Source organism: Azolla caroliniana, unplaced genomic scaffold, assembly GCF_043228905.1.
Source record: "Azolla caroliniana isolate FFs.n. ecotype wild unplaced genomic scaffold, voAzoCaro1.0.p SCAF_1, whole genome shotgun sequence".
Taxonomy (NCBI): domain Eukaryota; kingdom Viridiplantae; phylum Streptophyta; class Polypodiopsida; order Salviniales; family Salviniaceae; genus Azolla; species Azolla caroliniana.
The window spans coordinates 34438280-34457701 of record NW_028230436.1 but is presented as its reverse complement, the minus strand read 5'-3'; the positions used below and the strand labels follow the sequence as shown (position 1 = coordinate 34457701).

At 35.1% G+C, this 19422-nt stretch overlaps 1 protein-coding gene and 1 non-coding gene across 6 annotated transcripts; both read left to right on the top strand.

Annotated features, from left to right (window-relative positions):
• The first annotated feature begins 2450 nt into the window (after positions 1–2450).
• Positions 2451–2553, top strand: LOC147870041 (U6 spliceosomal RNA). Its single transcript, XR_015532376.1, has one exon. It is a non-coding gene; the product is annotated as a U6 spliceosomal RNA (small nuclear RNA).
• Positions 2554–7501: 4948 nt separating this feature from the next.
• Positions 7502–17039, top strand: LOC147870040 (zinc transporter). Of its 5 annotated transcripts, none has more exons than XM_087336280.1 (12): positions 7502–7682; positions 10924–10959; positions 11055–11116; positions 11203–11293; positions 11658–11737; positions 11830–11904; positions 12125–12261; positions 13366–13452; positions 15223–15335; positions 16089–16219; positions 16305–16437; positions 16561–17039. In XM_087336280.1, the coding sequence occupies exons 1-12, from the start codon at positions 7609–7611 to the stop codon at positions 16574–16576; spliced, it is 1035 nt and encodes a 344-aa protein (XP_087192406.1). In that variant the 5' UTR covers positions 7502–7608; the 3' UTR covers positions 16577–17039. The 5 variants fall into 5 exon arrangements, with proteins under 5 accessions (XP_087192406.1, XP_087192403.1, XP_087192400.1 ...); XM_087336277.1 differs by having other exon boundaries at positions 7503–7682; positions 11653–11737; positions 11826–11904; XM_087336274.1 differs by having other exon boundaries at positions 7503–7682; positions 10924–11116; positions 11208–11293; positions 11833–11904.
• Positions 17040–19422: the final 2383 nt, after the last annotated feature.

The window sequence follows — 19422 nt, the reverse complement described above, 5'->3', positions numbered from 1 at the left end:
ACAAATGTCTTTATTTTCCCTGTGCCTCTTCACACTCCATTTTAAATTGTGAGATCACGCCTCTTGTATGGTGGACAAATTACTCATCTCACTTTGAATATCTTGGGAGAGAAACATTGAAAGAAGTTATTTTGACTTTTAAGTGGCAAAAGATGAAATATTAGTATGCACATGGCTATAATTGGGGCATTGCAAGAAGATATAAACAAATATTATACATCTTGTTCATATATATGGATGAAATCAAGTATAAATGTATTTGTGTGTACATATTAATAATCCATTTGATAACGTTAAATGTTTTGAAATTCCAGTTTTTAAGGTCTTCACAAAGCTTGGCTTACGTAACCTTTCTTACTCTTGCAACTTCATGATATTTCCTCATTGGTAACATAAAATGTGTTGAATATTTGTCACATGGCCATCGTTCTTATGATTTGAGAGTTACATTGTGTTTTTCTTTGTGTTATCCATTAAACCAATACAATAATCTCATGTACAACATGTTGCCGAAATAAGATCTATGCAGTACTTTCAATGATTAAATTTTGAATATCCCATGTTGCATAATTTGATGAATCCGCCATATGTAGATAATATTTCTAATTAATCCACTATTGATTCACACATTTCATAATTAATTTGATTACAGGCTTAGTCAATAGTTGTGTCCACCTATGCCACTAAATGACTTAATTCAATACACTCATGCATGTGATAATTGCACGTTTAACATTGTCTACCTATATGAAAATAACTCTAATCACTATTTAGTAGGGTCTATATCAAACTTATGCAATATGCACAAAGCTTTCATCGTTCATGAACACACTGGGCTACATTATTTATGAATGTGAATGCTTTGCCTCCAACATGTGCTTGCATATTTTAAGGTCATTTGTTAAAATTTATATGCCATAAAAGTAAGCATTTAAAAATGAACACCATTGAACTTCGTAATATGAGTTTGTCAATCACAAAACAAGTGACATCAACAAAAGATGTAATTACTATAACAATGTCTAGTTAAATCTATGTTATTGTCAAAATTAAGAAAGAGATCTATTGAGCAATGTATTGCTTTGTGGAAGCACATGATCTACCTACAAGTTTGATTACACGATACATGTGCAGACTCAAGTTAGCTTGTGTGTGTTTGGGTAGAAGTGCTCCTAGGTTGTTAGCAATGTATCATTTTTGTAGGTATGAGGTGGGGTGTGGAGAGAGAGAGATTGTGATATCCTCATCGAGGGTCAAATATGAGCTAAAGCACCAATATTTGCATGAGAGCATAGTATGGAACCATACGTGCATTCGCATTCGTGAATGTTTCAATAATCCGAGTATGGTAAACACCCTCGAAGAATGGTAAACACCATACTTTTGGATTAACTATTTATTATGAGGTAAATAAACCTAAAAAGGGAAAAAAACTTAAAAGAAAGGGAAAAAATACAAAAAAAAAGACAAGAATGTTTGAATAACATTCGCATTCGTTTTCCAACGCAGGAAAACTAATGTTATGCTAGACGAACACGAAATTTACGTACTATGCATGAGAGTACGTGATAAGTTACTCTTGATGCTCGACATTTTCCTATTGAGCTTTACAATTGAAAATATTCCATATTGTTTAGTCACAAAATAATATTTTCTCTTGGTTTAGCATAACTAAAAATTTGGAAAAGCAAGCTTTAATTTGATCCAAGGATGAGCAAGGGGAGTAATGCGCGTAGTGTGTGAGCTTCCTCACCATTGTCCCAATGCCATGTTTTACATCGAGTACGAATAGAAGAAACTATGCATATTGCAAGTGATACATTGGTTCATACATGTGGGTTATCCTTAGAGCATTGAAGACAGATTGGTTCATTTGGGTTCAATATACATATGTGGTGCAAAGAGAGGGAGATACTAGTTTTAGTTTGATTAAATATCTCCTTTCAATGTCTGGATTCAAAGGATCGATTATCTTGAAACTTGGATTCATTTCTCGTTTTGAACATTCACTTGTGGCATATTATTATTAATCTAAATGATGACATTCAAAATGATATCGTAAATACATGCATATAACCACTTACAATAAGAGAGTTATACTATATGTATATGTTTTGTGTATATGTGTGTGTGTGTGTGTGTGTGTGTGTGTGTGTGTGTGTGAGAGAGAGAGAGAGAGAGAGAGAGAGAGATGGATAGATAGATTGAATTATCATCGTCAGAGGTCAAAATGACCTATGGGACCAAAAATATCACATTTCACGTGATACATGTGAAAGTGAGTAGTGACTCTCGATGTTCAAGAACTTTACCAATGAATATTGCAATGGAGAGTGCACATTGTGGTCGTGAGAGAAATTCATGCAAGGATTGGGCTTGGTCGAAGATATGTGGAAAGCATGGTCGAATATGATCAAAGTCAACGAGAGAGAGAGAGAGAGAGAGAGAGAGACCCTTCAGGAACATATGATAAAATTGGAATGATACAAAGAAGATTAGCATGGCCCCTGCGCAAGGATGACATGCACAAATAGAGAGAGAGAGAGAGAGAGAGAGAGAGAGAGAGAGAGAGATATGTAGTTCAGTTGATAAGGTTGCCCAATGGAGACCATGTGGTCATGGGTTCAACCCCTACATTCCACAGTGGCATCTAGTGAATTAAATGTATATGAAGTATATAATAGAGAAGTGAAAAAATTGGGTTTCGAACCCATGACCCAATGCTTGTAGTGTCAATAACTTACCACTAGGGTAAAGTAATTACTATAAACGAGAGAGAGAGTGAGCATATATGTGCATTTGTATGCAAGATCTCTATTAGAGAGACAGATGAGTCGAAAGACTAAATGGACCTTAATGATGTGGTTTTCATAAGAGTTAAATGGAGACTTCTAGAGAGGCCATTGGAACTTTATATATCTTAGTGGGCACGACATCATCATTTCTCTCTTCCCAAGACTAAACCTTCTTAATAATTTCCTTCACAATCCGAGAAACCTCAAAAAATATCATTCTCAATAAAAATGAATGGTAGCTGTAATATTTACCTTTTTAAGAACCTTTCACCTATCTAAGCATTATGAGGTTAAAATTGCAATACTAAATTTCACTATTCTCTTGGCTTTTGTAAACGGGGTGTGAGAGTGGTGTGTGTGTGTGTAAGTACCCCAACTATTTCTCGTTTCCCAAAAGCATCCATGTGACTCTAACACTCTCTTTTTGATTTTGTTTTCTTTACATGGACCACGCATGCACTCCTATGAGGTTATCCTCCCAATGTCAAGAGAGTTTAGTTCAATAGTTCCTCAATTAACATGTTTTTCCTTGCTTTTTGTTCCTCACAAGGATCACTCACACCTCATTTGCACTCCATTGTGCATCTTGTTCTTGTTGCATAACATTATTAGTGTTGATGCCCTTATAAGTTATGGTCTTTAAAATTTCAAAGGTTTTGGCATAATTGCCCTACTTAAAATTTGTAAAGCTCACGTTGCCATAGATTGACTAATGTATGCATACAAGCCAATGTACTTTGGTTGAATGTTGTTCTTTCTTTTAATCTCCTTGAATCCTTTTTATATGCAAACCCTTTACATGCAATTTAAATTTCACGTATACCATCAAATATTGCTAGTCAACACATGTACTTGTGTAATTACAAATATATACTACCTAGTAGATAAATATTGTTATCTTCTTCTCATAACTGCGAGCGCATTTACCTTGTCATGCTACAAAGGAGAAGGTTTAAGAACATGCATCCATGAAACCTCTAATTCAATGCCATAACGTCTTGTCGAGACTTATTTTGTTTTCAAGTAATTAGAACTATAAAGTTATCACTATCTAATATATAAATGTTATATCGTGTTCATTTAGCAATTCACTTCTATGCACATTTTTAGGTTTCATTTTTATATTAGACCCATAATAAGACTTCCTCACTTTTTTTGCACTACATTGGGACTCTTGAAACTTGATCATCCATATTATATAATTGAATTCATTATACTAAATTGCATGCCATTGATAAGAACAACCATGGCCCAAGGTCAAAACTTGAAATACTTTGAAATAAAACTATAGTTTCATACATTGAAACTTGATTATTTTGATCTCATATTTCGTATCCTATGCCTACTGCAATTATTCTCGTGTTTTCTCAAAAATAGGCATTTAATGGTTGATGGTCTCGACACTTAATTTCTCGAGGTTTGTAATACCCACAAAATTTGAAAGTTTAAACCATTTTCTTGGGTCGGGGAAGAAGTCTTGGTTAAAAGAATATATTGTTTATTTATGTAGTGACAAACTATCTATTTCGACAAGTTTGCACTTGATGTGCTCTTTTAATCTGAGAGGAGATGAAAACAATGTTGTTGATATAGTATTCCTATGCATTCTATGCAATTTTTTTATGTAAATCTTTGATGAATTCAATGTTATAATGATATTTAGCATTAATCCATTTCCAAAATGTTTGTCATTGTCTTGTTTCCAAATAAAAAATATGTCTTCCAAATCTATTAAAAATATCAGTGCACGTCCCAATAACACTTATGGCTACACTTTTTCAAAAAATGCTCACAACCATCATCAAAGTCCATAATCATTCAAACATTAATTTGATGGCTAATGTAAGGGTCTATGGCCAAAGATATGGGGAATATGCATGTAGAATCATGTTTCTTATGTCAACCTTTAAATATTCTCCGATTGCATTGTTAGTATACTCATAAATCAAGCAAGCATGTTTCTTTAAAACCGCAACAACTTACACTGTCTCGATCATTATAAATTTCATTCAAGAGAACATATTACGGTGATACATTATATGTTTATTAGTGTTAAAATCTATGAAGATAATTCAATAACATATTCACATAAGAGGTTGTGATAATATTTGAAATTTTTTGCTATGGAAGCAACATACTATCTTCTTGCCACTCAACCAACATATGGAGTGAAATAAATATGTGGGTGAGACCATTCTGCAACCGGCATGATTAAGAAGAGCAACGATAATGATAACATATAAATTCATGCTTGTTTATATTGGACAAATTGATTTGATGGAAACCACATTGAGGCACCAAGTGTCAAATGAGACTACCAAAAGTTGAAGAATTCAGTCTAACAATGCAAGCGCAAGATAAAAGCAAAGGATAAACAATAAAATATACGATGGTAGTACGTAGTACCCAGATGGTTGTTCCCCCCTCCCATTAGATGAAAGAGGGGCGTGAATGACATGAGATGCATAGAGAACAAACACGTGGGCTATTGAATGCAGGTGATGTGTAAGATAAATAAGTGTTGTCGCCCATATGGAAGTAGGCAAGGGTTGCCCGATAAAGGGCCTAAAGTTGTGTACTGAATAACATTTTAACTATTGGAGTATATTCTTTTTTGGGGAAAAAGAGAGGATACACAACAAAACACCTATGATGGAAGCTAATTGTTGAATGCAAAATCATAGGTATTGTGCTTGAGTAGAAATTTGTTTTTTTGGGTGGGGGGAAGGATGAATTCATTTCAATTGATCTTTGCTTGTCAACTAAATCCCAAAGTGATGTAATTCCAAGCTTTGGGTTGTTGAAAATTAATTTGGAAAACCATTTTTTTGGATTGCATGTGTACTAAAATATGAAGATTTTTTTACAATGAAGGCAAAATCCCTCCATTTTCTCATGACTTTAATTGCACAACCTTAATTAAGTTGCAAACAAAGGCTATATTATGGCATTCAACATATTTATATATATTAAAAAATAAAAAATCCTCTTTGATTAATCTCACATGCCCATGGGCCATAAACAAGTGATTTATTGTGAGAAGTTGTTGTCAAAACAACATAAGTAAAAGCTTAGTCGGTATGTTGTAAATGGATGTGATTGGTATCTTCTTGTTATTTGCAAACACGTTTGATCGACACAAAAACTGTAATTGAAGGCAATGAACAATTTGCTATAGTGGTACACTTTGTGGTTGTGAGAGGAATTGTTGCAAGGATTGGGTCTGGTTGAAGATGTGTGGAAAGAGTAGTTGAATGTGATCAAAGACAGAGCATTGTATCAAATTGTGATACTCAAACTCCCAAATTTGTTTTGGGAAAATTGTGCATAATTGATTAGTCTCTCATTAGGAGTCATCAACAACACGGCTCAAGCTGGAACCAAGCCGTTAAACCGTTTTTAATAGTTATTTGGTTTGGCTTTGTTCAGGCTTGAGCTTCCTTGACTTGTTTGAGCTTGCTTTGGTTCGTCTTGCCAAACTGGTTCCCAAACCGGTTTAGGCCTACAACCGATTTGGCCCATATTGGTTAAGTATTAATAAGTTTAAGGACCAATTTTGTTCAGGTTTGAAAACTCTGAAACCAGTTTGACTTGGGCAAGGTCAAACCAAATAATATGCTTTTGTAGGTAGGTGCAACATATGTCATATAATGTGAAGTTTGAACCTCCACAATTTTCTAATGTCATGATACATTGGTATTGGAAAAGACCTCATTCACAAAGGAATCTATTTTTGCATCATGAAGCAAGTGTGTTGCATTCCATGTTCCAAACCATTTTCCCATATCTTGCATCTAATTTAAGCACCAAAATTTGTTTTTATATGTCTTTTGGATCTTTAACGACGTTTGTTTCTTGTCTAGGCAAAATTGTGTAAGGAAATGTCTTGAACATTTCCAAATTATTTTCAAGTGGACTTGTTTTTTCTAAACAACATATCCTTCCTTTAGTTTTAAAAAGGCATATAAGCTATACAATGCAAAATAGATGGAAAGGAAGTGACAATTCTTCCCAAGCCTGTCTTGTGTAAGCCAATGGCTCGCCATGGATCCTTCGTTTGATAAAAATGATTGAGCACTTCCTCAAATTTCCCATTCTCATCATATCCTACAACTAGTGCATTTCAAGAAAAGATATCCTGCAAACAACATATCTTTTCAAGTGGACTTAAGGATGCAATTGGATCCTTGATGATGTTTGTTTCAATGTCTAGACAAAAATGTATAAGGAAATGCCCCAAACATCCACCTCATAAAGAAGCATCAATGTCACCAAAGCATTCAAAATGTATTTCTTGAGGATCCAAACTTTAATTGTTCTACCATTCAATGTGTTCTCAAATGCAAAATATACTCTCTTTCCCACCTCTAAGTGGTAGGTATCACATTCATTCTATATTCATTTTGTTTTGAGGGAACTTCAAGGGCAATGCATTTTAAAGCTTTCCACAATTTCAAGTGATTCGTTATTATACCTAAAACATGGTTTATCATGAATTTGCTGTTTGAAAATCACGATCTTTGATTTTAGAGCTATTGATGCTTGGCTTAATATGCATGCAAAACTCTTCGAATGACCTTATAAGCTATAATGAGACGGAGAGGGAATTTGTAAGGGAGAGGGGTATGTGAGGAATTAAGAGAAATGGCTGAGGGGTATTTTGAAAATTGTCTTTAACACATTTAGTCGGGCAATTTTAGTAAATTTCGATATTGCCCCTCCCATCCTCTTGCTGTACGTGGATGGATACGCATACACAGAGATGAACGTATTTGTTCTGTAGGAAATCGATCGTACGGTCTCTGTCTTCTTCATGGAAAGAGATGGGGGCTTCCGAGGGAGGTCTAGATTGGCTAAACAAAGCACGGGATTGAATAGATCTGAAAGGTACGATTCTCAGTCTCCCTGTCAATGAAATGAATGTGTTTGTGTGTGTCTCTATACATATTATGCCATTTCTTTTATTCGTTTTCCAAAGCCCAGATTTTTGTATAGTTGAACATAAAAATTCCACGGATGTATCTTCAACCTGTTCAGATGCCATTAATGTAGTTTGAATATTGTTTTTATACTGGCTAAAAATGAGAACACGGAGAAATATTAGAATTAGTGCTCTCTCATGTTAAGATGCATAAATGTATTTAGTATAAAAGAATCCTATACATTGGAACATATTTTTTCCGGCAACATATTTGTAAAGAAAAAGAATATGACACATAGGGAATGTAAATCTGTATCATTTTTTGCAACAAACTACAGAAACTGGGGGATATGGTTAGATTATACAAAGAATGCTAAACATCCTGGAGATAGTGTAATTTCTGGCTAAAATTATGGAAAAAACTTGGAGTTATAGTCCAGCTAAGAACGTGAAAACAATCTTGGAGGTATATTTTAATTCTACTAGCAAAAGACATGGAAAACCTGCAAGCATAGAGTAAACTTTCAAGGTAGAAAAATAAAGAATCTGGATGTATACCACACCGGACAGAAATAAAAGAAAAAGAAACACCTGTAAAAGTTTGTATGTTCCGTTATGGGAGCCTAGATTTCTGTGAAATTCATATACATACTTACAAACACCTCAACTAGCGTCCAGGTATTTTGATTGGTTGAAGAAATGGTTATATTTGTCAGCCTTGGATGCAATCCATAGACATGAAGGAATCAACTTTTTTAGAATTTGAAGGTTGATCTTGAATTTGTATTCTCATCTTGTATCATTTTAAGCATTTGAATGACGTTTCAATAGGTTCTGGTTAATCCCTAAGGTAAGTGATTGCGCATCCAAATTTATACTTGAATGGAGGTAGTCTATATATGTCGAAGCCATGCAACTGAAACCACTATGCCATGTGGATTCCAACATAAAGTTTCAACCTCACGTGCCAACTGTTGGAGTGTACATTGTGACAGCTTGCATGTGCTACAAATGAAGGCCATTGATCTGATTGGAATGTCTACAGACATCTATATCGATCTCAGACCTAAAGTGCACCATTAGGCAGAATCATTTTGGAAATAATGGATACAAGAGGTTTCGTCATTCATCTTCACCCATCATAGGTGTGCCATAGTAGGCCTGCAATGATAGTACGAAGTAGGCTCCAAATCTGCATTTGATATAGAATTGCAAGTTTCTTCATTCATTTTCACCTATCAGAGGTGTCCGTAGTAGGCCTGCAATGATAGTCCAAAGTAGGCTACAAATCTGTATTCGATATAGAGTTTTAGGTTCAGCTCATGGGCTGATCGAGCTAACAGTGGATACGCCCTAATCGCAACGATAGAACTGTGCTGACTTGTGTAGGGTAAGGATATGGCCTGTTTAGACTTAGTGGCAGCCATCAAGGTGAAGTCTGTCCCTCTTGGAAAATGGCAGTAGGGAGAAGAAAGTGAACAATTGCTCAGACAGATTGTCAGTGATGCCTTTCACATTGAACCTCTTCCTTTGGCCTACCAACTCATTTGTCTTACCCCAATATTTTTCTTGCTGGAGAGAGCAGGAGAGTCAGAGAGTGGGAGCGAACTTGGAGCGCAAGCTTCAGAGGTGAAAGCACGGGCGTGAGCTAGAGAGCACACAAGAGAATTTGAGAGGGAGACTATCAAAGCACAATGGATAAAACTAAAAACACTTAAAAGTGAGCCTTAAGGTCTCTCTGATCCAATCATCTTCTAACGGAGACACCTATACAGATGGTACAGTAGTTATCTCCTCTGGGTACATGCTCTCTTAGATGATACCAGCATTATTGATGACCACTTTCCTGTTTACTGACTGGACACAACTCCAGATAATCATTCTTTGAAACAACTTCCACAACAATAAGCATAAATCCATAATTAGTTCTACAGATATCTCACTATGTAAAAATGGAATTTGGATTCAAATAACTCTATAACCCAGGAAATGTTTAGAGTTTATGTATTAGATAGTTCGAAGTCAACGACCTTGTTGGGTTGGATTCTTATTTAGGACTTGCATGATACTATTGGGCAATCCAGGAAGATGGCAAGGGCAGAGAATGCAGTAAGGCAATGAATTTTTAGTTTTCCTCTCTGAGCCCAGAGGACGCAATGCAATTTTCAGGGGGCTTTAGACACTCAATTGAAAGGAAGAGGATAAACTGATTCTTACTCTATAGAGCTGTGCTGTGCGCTTTTAGTGCAGCCAGAGCCATAATCATACATAAATAAGTCTTGGTTTAGTACAACTTCTCAATTGTCCTTTCTGATAGGTGGTATTAACCTAATTCTAGATCAATGTCTGAAATCATATTACTGTCAAAGGTTAATGACTCTTCATCCGAACTGTTGTAGTCTGAATTCCCGAACTCTTCAGTGCCATTAATTGAATACCCCAAGCTTAGCATCCATTTCATTTACATTGCCAATACTGGAAGCGTGAATGTGTACCTCCAATGACTCCGAGAATGGAACTATAGGCTTCTCATTGCTCGGAAGGAGTGCCTTCTGAATGCATAGGTAGCACCTCAATGTTTGTTTCTGGCACACTTTAGTCTCTTGATTCTCCTAACATTAGACAACAATTTTCTTGGATTCATTTCTCATTTGGTAAGGCAGATATCATGTGGACTGTACAGGTAGTCCGGTGTGTTTTGTTGCACTTTCATCACCTTGGTCAAAGGGTGCAGTCTGATACCGTTAACCTCCAATGATAATGGCTAGATCTACCTCTAATTCCAGCAAAACTGAGTGAAATGGTCTAAAGAATTTCTATAATATTTCGGTGAACCATTCTTTCAAGAGTGGAGTGCATTTAATAAGGGAAAAACCATGAAGTATGAGCCAACATCCATAGAGTGCGATCAAATAGCCACAGCTTAGTAGGTGGTTCCTGGAAACAAATCAGAGTTCCACATGTTGATACTTCATCCCAAGACCCCTTCAGCATGTGAGTGTAGCGCTGAGGGAACAAAGGAGGCAAAACTCCCAATCATGTGAATGCAGACCTGAGGCAACAGATGGATTCTTTGTAATTATTCGAATGTGAATAAAAACTTCGGAGTTGTGAATATAAGTTGAGCTTGAGATTCACTTTGTTATTGACAAGATGTATAGGACATCGATGTTGAATTTTGGATTGTTATATCGCTTTGATTTGCAGGACATACCAACTATCTTTTATCTATTTGCTTGGAAGGTTCTTCCGGCTACTTTCTGTTTACATAGTATACCAATACCTTGCATTTCCAGGCCGCTCAGTTATAATCTTCACATTTATTTGCTTATCAGCAGCATCAACAGTATTTCTTATTGTGCATTCTCCGTGGCGAGGCCGCTCTCTTACGTCATATCAGGTATTCTTAGAGTAAAGTCGATGTTGCTGTTCTTTATAAATTCTGTTATAAGATCATAGAATTGAGGCCTTTAATAAAATTTGAAGGACAGCTTCTACCCACAATCATCAATGGTGCTCTAATGGCAATTTCGTTTGTTCTGTGGGGAGAAGGATTGCGTACTTGTGGTCCTGTTAGGTAAATTTCATATAACCTTAAGCTTTTTGGTGTTCTTTTTCTCTCTTTCTCTCTATATTTCATATATGTATACTTCATTCATGTAAACTACTTAGAAAGGCTGCTGTAGGACGGGGGAATCGTACTGATTCGAAATTTTGTAACGATGTAATATGATTAGCAATGTTAGCATGTGAACAACTATCATGTTTTGAGCTTGATAGCAAAGACAAAGAATAGTCTGTGTGTAGAATTTGAAAACTTTCATATGTATATTGAATTTCAATATTCATTGAAATGAATTGTGATCTCAATTTTCAGTTGCTACAAATGTTAAGGTGCTTTTTATATTCCTTTCCTGTGTTCAATCTTCATTTCAGAACAGTGATGGCAGAGTATGTGGGAGCTGTGCTAGGCGCCATCTCGACTCTTATTCTTGGCAGGGGTGGAGGAAAATTGAAGAAGGTAAGCAATGATATTTTCGGAAAAACACTTCTTTGAGAAGGACCTTATAGTGCTTGTGATAATAGCGATCAGTTTTTCTTCTTGTTAGATAGCAGGCTTGGTGTCAATGCTTGCATCTTATTTTTTCCTCTGTCAAGGGTGGACCATGTCAACCTATTCACCATTCTATATCCTTTCATGTTTTCTTTTAGCGAATGGGGAAGATAAATATTAACTGAATCAAATACAGACACAGAGTGCATATGCTTATTTTTCTTTTGTTTCCCCACTTGTTTTCAGTATTTTTTTGAAGTATGCCGTGTTTTGAACATGTGTTCTCTTCTTTCTTTTTTATTCTCTATTCATTCTTGTACCATGCTGTCATATTTTACCTTAACTGAACATTACCATATAGAGATGGAACATCAACTGGAGAAGTCTCTCATGAGAATGAAAACATAGGTTTCTCTTCTATGGTCCTTGTTTTCTTTTCAGGTGTGCTTGCCAGCCTCAACAGAGTGATTGCAAGACGTGTTTCATTGAAGGTATGGCACCCCTATGAGTTTGTTTTAATTTTCACTCACAGTCCTATTCTTTGAATTTATAATTGATCTTTGATAGGTTTTCTGCATGTTAAGTTTATATTCACACTTCTTTACTGTTTGAAATTTGCAGTGAAAGCAATGTTATTTGAAGGAATCCACTATTCTTATTCATTATTGACCTTAATTCATCATTGAAGTGCCAAAAAACACTCTATTAAATATTTTTAATGATGAATTGTTGGATTTATAGTGCAACCAGGAAACTATCTTGTATTGTGCACAAACTTCCACCAGTGCTGTTTTGTAACTCTCCAGAATAATAAATAGCCAGTATATAACCGAAATTCCTTTGTTAGGACCAGAGTGTTAAGTTCATAGGTTGATATTCGACCATTTTAATTGTGATTTGATCAATTTTTATTACTGGTGTTAAGGGCAACAACTGTGAGTTTGCAAAATGTTTTGTAAAACTGAGATTTGTGAAAGAAAAACAACACATTTTATGAATTTGTGTAAGTTATTAATTGCAAGCAAAATGAGATTTTTTTGAAGCCAGCATTTTCCTCTTCTTTTTCTTTCCATGGCGCTCTGCTTATTCTTGGCCTAGTAATGTAGGAAGAGAAACTTTCTAAAGTGACCTTGTTAGATGTCATTTAGTGATATCTCTCCAACTCTGTAACTCTCTGGCATTTTTGACTTTATAAGCTGGGTAATACATTCGGAGACCAATCTATCCATCCTTTGTGTTGATTGTATTTTTTTCTGCTTAGTTGTTTAAACTTCTATTTAGAAAAGTGTAAAAAATATAAATGTTAACTTGACATCATGACATCTGTAAAAAACCTAGAAAAGCTACTGCATCACATTGTGCTTTGCAGATAAATTCTTATAATAAGCCAGCTAAGAAACTGAAACTACTAGAGAAAATGATTACCTGTGCACAACTCTGAGATCTTTAAGATGAAACTTTGCACAGTTCATAAAATAGTCGGACCACATGATTTTACAGAAGCAGGTTATTAAATAACATCAGTCTTTCATCTTAAATATGCTAATCATATACACTTTTTATTTAATTGACTTTTTGATCTTTGCTTTTTTTAGACGCAAATGAAAAGGCGTTTATATGTGGTGACTATTACGGCAGCAGCTTGCTTCCTCTTCCCATTAGCAGTTTTTCAAGCGACGTTGGTACTGTCCTATTGTCTTCACTTATGTTTAGAGCTTTATTGAATCTACATATGACATCTCTTTTCATGTAATGTGTGAAATGAAAGGCATTTCATTTATTAAGTCATATTTGGTTGATCATATATCATGGCAATATGTCTATTCCCATTCTTTTATGCGGGCAAATTCCTTCTTTAGAGATATTTGACATAATTTGAGGCACCTTGAGTGACATAGTGAGAGTTGTATATGCTGACGATTTTGGTCAATGTCCTTGTGAGAAGCTTTGTGCTTTGTATAAGGTGACATGTTAAAAGTTTGTTTCTCTTGGTTTTGATCTTTGTGTGTAATCACTGGTCCCTCTCACATGTGCTTTATCGTGTCATATGGGTCATATCTTGAGTGACCGCATCCTCACAGTACTTATCATACTACTTACATTGCCTGAGTTGCTGATTTCCCTTGTCAGATCGTGATTACTAGTGGGCTGCTGGAGTAGGCATTGGTCCTGCTTACAGTATGTGTCTCCATAACAGTTAGTTATGCATGATCGTCCTCTTTGTTCTTATTGAGATGCGTTACCTGTTGCTGCTATATATAGATTTGCTTTATATCACCTTGAAAATTAGGCCTGTTTTCTGAGAGAGAGAAAGAAAGAAAGATACATTAATGTCTTTTAAGAGGCCAAAATGGCCTATAAGACCAAACAAGACATAACATCTTAAAATGTTGTCTTGTCTTTGAAAACAACAAACTAAAATAAATGTAACAAAGTAAAAAAGAAAAAGAAAAAGGTGTGACTAAAGAATCTCGTCATCGATACATAGAAGATTCTCAAGACAGATATATTGTAATTTTTGTCTTTGAAAGATCCCTAGCATCAATTGATTCTGAATGGAGAGGTCTCCGAAGCAAGCTAAGCACCTGCACCTGCGATGGTGGAATATAATGCCCTTTATCTGTTGATGAACAGGGTGGTGAGGTCCTGGTTCATGAAGTCAGGGCCTATGTCACGAGGGAGGGAGGGAGAGAAATTAGAGAATAGAATAGAACTTTTATCATCTATGAAGCCAAATTTGGCCTATGGGATTAAATAAACATATACTCTTGTATGTTACTCCTTGAGAAGGGGGGTTACTACTTCGTAGTAAGAACCCTCTAGGGTTTAGGGTTTGAGTATGTGAATCACATTTTCCTGAAGGGATTAACACGGTTTGTACCTCGGAGTGTTGCACTTCCAAGGTCACTACTGAGTTCCAAGGTGTCACATTCCTCTTGATGGGCTAACTGAGGAATTTGGGAACGTCACTCCCCAATGGCAAAGACCATGCTACGCACTAACACATACAACCACTTACCCCTCCAATCCATGCAACATCTGGAAGCCTCAAAAGCTTCTATGCTATAAATTAAGTAGATAATCACTATATAAGAAACATAAGAGATGTCACAATTAAATAAATAATTGCTAATTAGAAACATGTATATCTTGATTAATTAGGTGAAAAAGCTACACGGAGGAAAGTGACTCTTAGTGGATGTAAAGGGTAGACAATGAGAACCAAAAGGTAGCCCCAAAGTTAAGGCACCCAAAGGCCCCTTTTACATTAGATCTTGTTCCTTTTTATACAAGTTGGAATATCTTAAGGGTTCCTTTCACATTACAAGCCCATTGGTGGAGAGAGAGAGAGAGAGAGAGAGAGAGAGAGAGAGAGAGAGAGAGAGAGAGAGAGAGAGAGAGAGAAAGAGAGAGCTCTGATATACTATAATACATGCTCTTAATTGATGCAGAAAAATACGAGTGTTGAAGGCAGAGAGCCTCCATTTTCATTTCAGCCTTTTATTGTTTACACAGTATTTGGTGTGATAATCAGTTTTTATGTGGATTTAATGGCGGAGGAAAGGTAAGGATCAAAGCTCACCATTTTATATTAATAATCATTCATCCATGACTACTTTTAAAAGAGAAGTTAAATATGAGGAAATAATTGTGTGTGGATTATTACAACAGTAGATGTATATAAATTTTTGTCTTTTTTTAACAATCATTCATCTTTGACTAATTTTTTGTAGAGAATTTATATATAGCCAAATAATCGTATGTGGATTAGTATAATGGTGGTCATATATAACTTTATTTCCTTCTTTAAAAATCATTCATCCATGACTATTTTTTGATAAAGAAGTTAAATATGACCAAATAATTGTGTGGATTATTACAGTGGTCGACATATTATGCAAATCATAGTGAATTAATGTTAAAATGGGAGATTTATGAACAAACCTTAAGATGAACACTAATTCTTATGCATTATTAAATTATTTGAAGACCTAGAGTGACAGTTGAATTGAGGTCTACAAATATCATCTATCTGTTCCCCTTTCAAGGTTGAAACAATTTTTATTGAAATTAGGACAAAACAACATAACGATACTTCTCTTTGTAGAACTTGATTTTCATTCTACTTGCCCATGAAAGTCTAAAAAGAGAAAGCAATTGAAGGGCTACGGTCATAAAACTGATTCTTTCTTATTAAGTCTAGGTAGTTATCATAGTAGTAACAATCTACTATAAATCATTCAAAGAATAATGGCTTAGGCTGCCATTTAGTTTGCTATAATATATGTTTTGAGTCAGTTTTCGGTATGCTATACAGGCTACATGTTTTAGTAGCTTCGCCCAAACATCTCTTGGCGACAGCTGGATGCTTGTTTTTATTGGAATTGATATATAGAATGGATTTCTCAGTTTTGGGATTTCTCATCTGTGCATCATTGCTTGGTTTTGGTAAGTTCTATATTATTTGACATGTATTATTTGTATGGGATGTAAATTCTCTTTTTGCAAATATATATTTTCCTCTCGTATGTAGGGATTTTTGAGTCTATGTCTGTGGAGAAAATCCAGAAAGTTTATGAGTCTCAACTACCTACAACGGCTGAATTGGGTGATGGCATGGCTGAGTCAAGAAGCTCTCTAATTATGACACCGGATTTGGATCCAATGTACTCTCTCTCTCTCTGCTTTTCTCGTTAAAGCTATGAAAAGAAAATAGACAATTTTGTCTTTTTCTCTTAGGTGAATTGCTATTATGCTTAAAGTTTTAAGTTTAGAGCTATTTGGTGCAGGACTGAAATACATTAGAAAAGTGCATCACATGGAAAATATGTTGATCAAATGATCCATTAAGAAAAGGGGAAGTTTTGATTTGTTCTCTTTTGGACCAAGTTGTTGCTTCACGTGAATGATGTTCGATAACACAGGAATGTGGGGGCTCTAGTTCAAACATACTATACAAGATGTTCATGATGCGGTGAAGATATAATTTTTTTTACCATCATCGAGGCTATGTAGGGAAGTATGATGAAAAAGATGTGATGAAGAGCCATTGGAGTGATGTGGTATTGTTAAACCTTGGGTGTTTCAGTTGGCACGACACATAGTATGTTCATAATGCCCTTGCTGATAAATGCTCTTCTTCACTTTTGAATTTAAGCAACGTAATTGATATCTACGAAGTTTTCCTTTGCACGTGAAGATTGTCATTTCTTCGATGAAGTGACTAAATGCAATTTGATTTTTGGAAAAAGCTTTTGAGTTTGGCTCTTTGAGTTTGTAATATTATATATGCTTTAAGACTGACTTATTAATATATGAAAAAACTTATCTAAATCTTCAGAATATGGTTGAAGTTTTCTTTATTTCCCCAAATGAAGGAAGTGGAAGTTTTTATGAGATTAAGTAATTAATCTTATGCATGACCATGAATGGTATTTTGTGGGAAATCCTTCACATTTGTCGGATTGCTTCCTTCATTGGATGTGATGAAGTGATCATAAAAAAACGTAGCCAAATTAGCATGTATAGGTAAAGTTAGCATGTATGTGAAGTCTTGGATTTGTAATAGAAAGGTCACGAGGGGGACAAGTATGCATCATGCAGGTTTTATGGATGACCATGTATCAGTCATGCCTACCATTTCCCAAAAGAAAACAAAAATTAAAAAGCTCTCCTAGATATGAAGTTCCATTAATGCATGGCAAAATGAGAAGCAATGGATGTGATGTTGGGAGAGTTAGTAATGCATATTTCTTGAGTTCTCATCAGGTTGCCAACAATAGACATGCTCTTAAGTTACACTTAAGATTTCAGATGGGAATCATTTTATAAAGTGCGACTCAAGTTTGATCTTTTCAACCAAGATGTGACATAGTGTATCTACGTTAGCCAAGAGTTAGCACTATCTAGTCATTAGTTACCTAATTACTTGCACATCACTTAGTGTGTCACATTCAAATGTATCATACGTTCTCACCATCTATTCAATGATCCAATTTCTATCATGTTTTCAATACCTATGAAACCAATGAAAAAGACAAAACGATTGGAAAAAGGGTGATTAATCTTTCAAAGCAAAAAGTCGTATTATTGTTTATTCCTTTTCTATATAAATAGTAATATATAAATTATAAAATGTAGAACTATAATCAGTAGGGATGCAAACGTACTACAAAACTCATTAGGCATGCATGCATCATATCAAGATACATTAGAAGGGATTGGAAAAAGGGTGATGAATCTTTCAAAGAAATAGTCCTATTGTACCTTATTCCTTTTTTATATAAATAGTAATGTATAAATTATAAAATGTAGAACTACATTTGGTAGGGATGCAATACCCTATCAACCAACCACAAAACTTGTTAGGCATGCATCATATCAAGATACATAAGAAAGGACCAATATCATTAGGCATGCTCCTCTATTATCAAGGTCGATGAAGTTCCCAATGAGGAGAATCGCCATACCAATATACTTTTCCATCATTCTATCAAAGACAAAGGTGCTCCACATATGCCAAACTTTCTATAATCCCCAATATCCAAATCTAGATTTTGGGCATTTGGGGATTTTGACACTCTAGTTAACAAAGCTCACACCGTTGATATAAATTTCCAAATAATGTGATTGGATATTTCATAAATAAATGCTGACTATGTTCCTTTAATGTTGAAAAGCATATTTTTGAAACAATACTATTTCATTGTGAAACCTTCAAAACAAATATGTACTTAAGCGTCCAAAGATTACCTTCCAAATTAATTAATTATATAATACATAATTTGTTTTTCTTTGTTCAAGCATTTATCACTTGCAAATGTCCAATGTATGTTACTCATAGCCTCAATCAAATTTGGAATTGGGTATTGCAATGCTAATATTTCTTGCAACTAGGACCATATAGCTTGGTAATTTCTATAAATACAAAACATTGCCCTCGCAATCTGAAAACCCTCATTCTTCTTTCAATAGCCCTTTTAGAATACACCAATAATGGAAACTAATTTTCTTTGTTCAGGCTTTTATCAATTGCAAAGGTCCAATGTACCTTAGGCATGGCCTCTATCAAATTTGATATTGCAATGCTAATATTTCTTGCAACTAGAACCATATAGCTTGGTAATTCTATACAAAACATAGTCCTAGCTATTTGAAATCCTCATTCTTCTTTTCAATAGCCTTGTTACACTACGACAACAATGGAAAATAATAGGATACCATAAGAATCATGTTGAATGGACCACTTTAAGTATACAATGAAACAACCATGCTTGTGATTTCAAATATATAAATTTGTCAAGAAGATGTAAAGGTATCCAATCTAGGAGTTTCACACACATCCCTAGGAATAGGATAATCTTTTTTTTTTTTTTTTTCCAAAATGAAGCTAATTTCCCATTAGTTAGGAAGGAGTATTACAAAGAGAGTATACAAGGAGGCTTATACACAAATCGGCCTCCGATCAAGTTCAAGGAATAGGATAATCTTAAATGATAAAAAATCACACTATGTTGTACTATCTTCTTTCTCCAATTGAGATCCTCAAAATTTCCGAGTACATGATGTGGAAATCGATTCGTATAAGTTAATTGTCATACATGGGGACATAGATAACAAACAAATCACACACTTTCATAGGCTTTCTACTC

Coding starts and splice junctions, on each gene's coding strand:
- LOC147870040 (XM_087336256.1), top strand. CDS start 7,609: ATGGAAAGAGATGGGGGCTTCCGAGGGAGGTCTAGATTGGCTAAACAA. Junction 11,117..11,207: donor GCTCTCTTACGTCATATCAG/GTATTCTTAGAG, acceptor TTTGAAGGACAG/CTTCTACCCACAATCATCAA. Junction 11,738..11,825: donor GTGGAGGAAAATTGAAGAAG/GTAAGCAATGAT, acceptor TCTTCTTGTTAG/ATAGCAGGCTTGGTGTCAAT.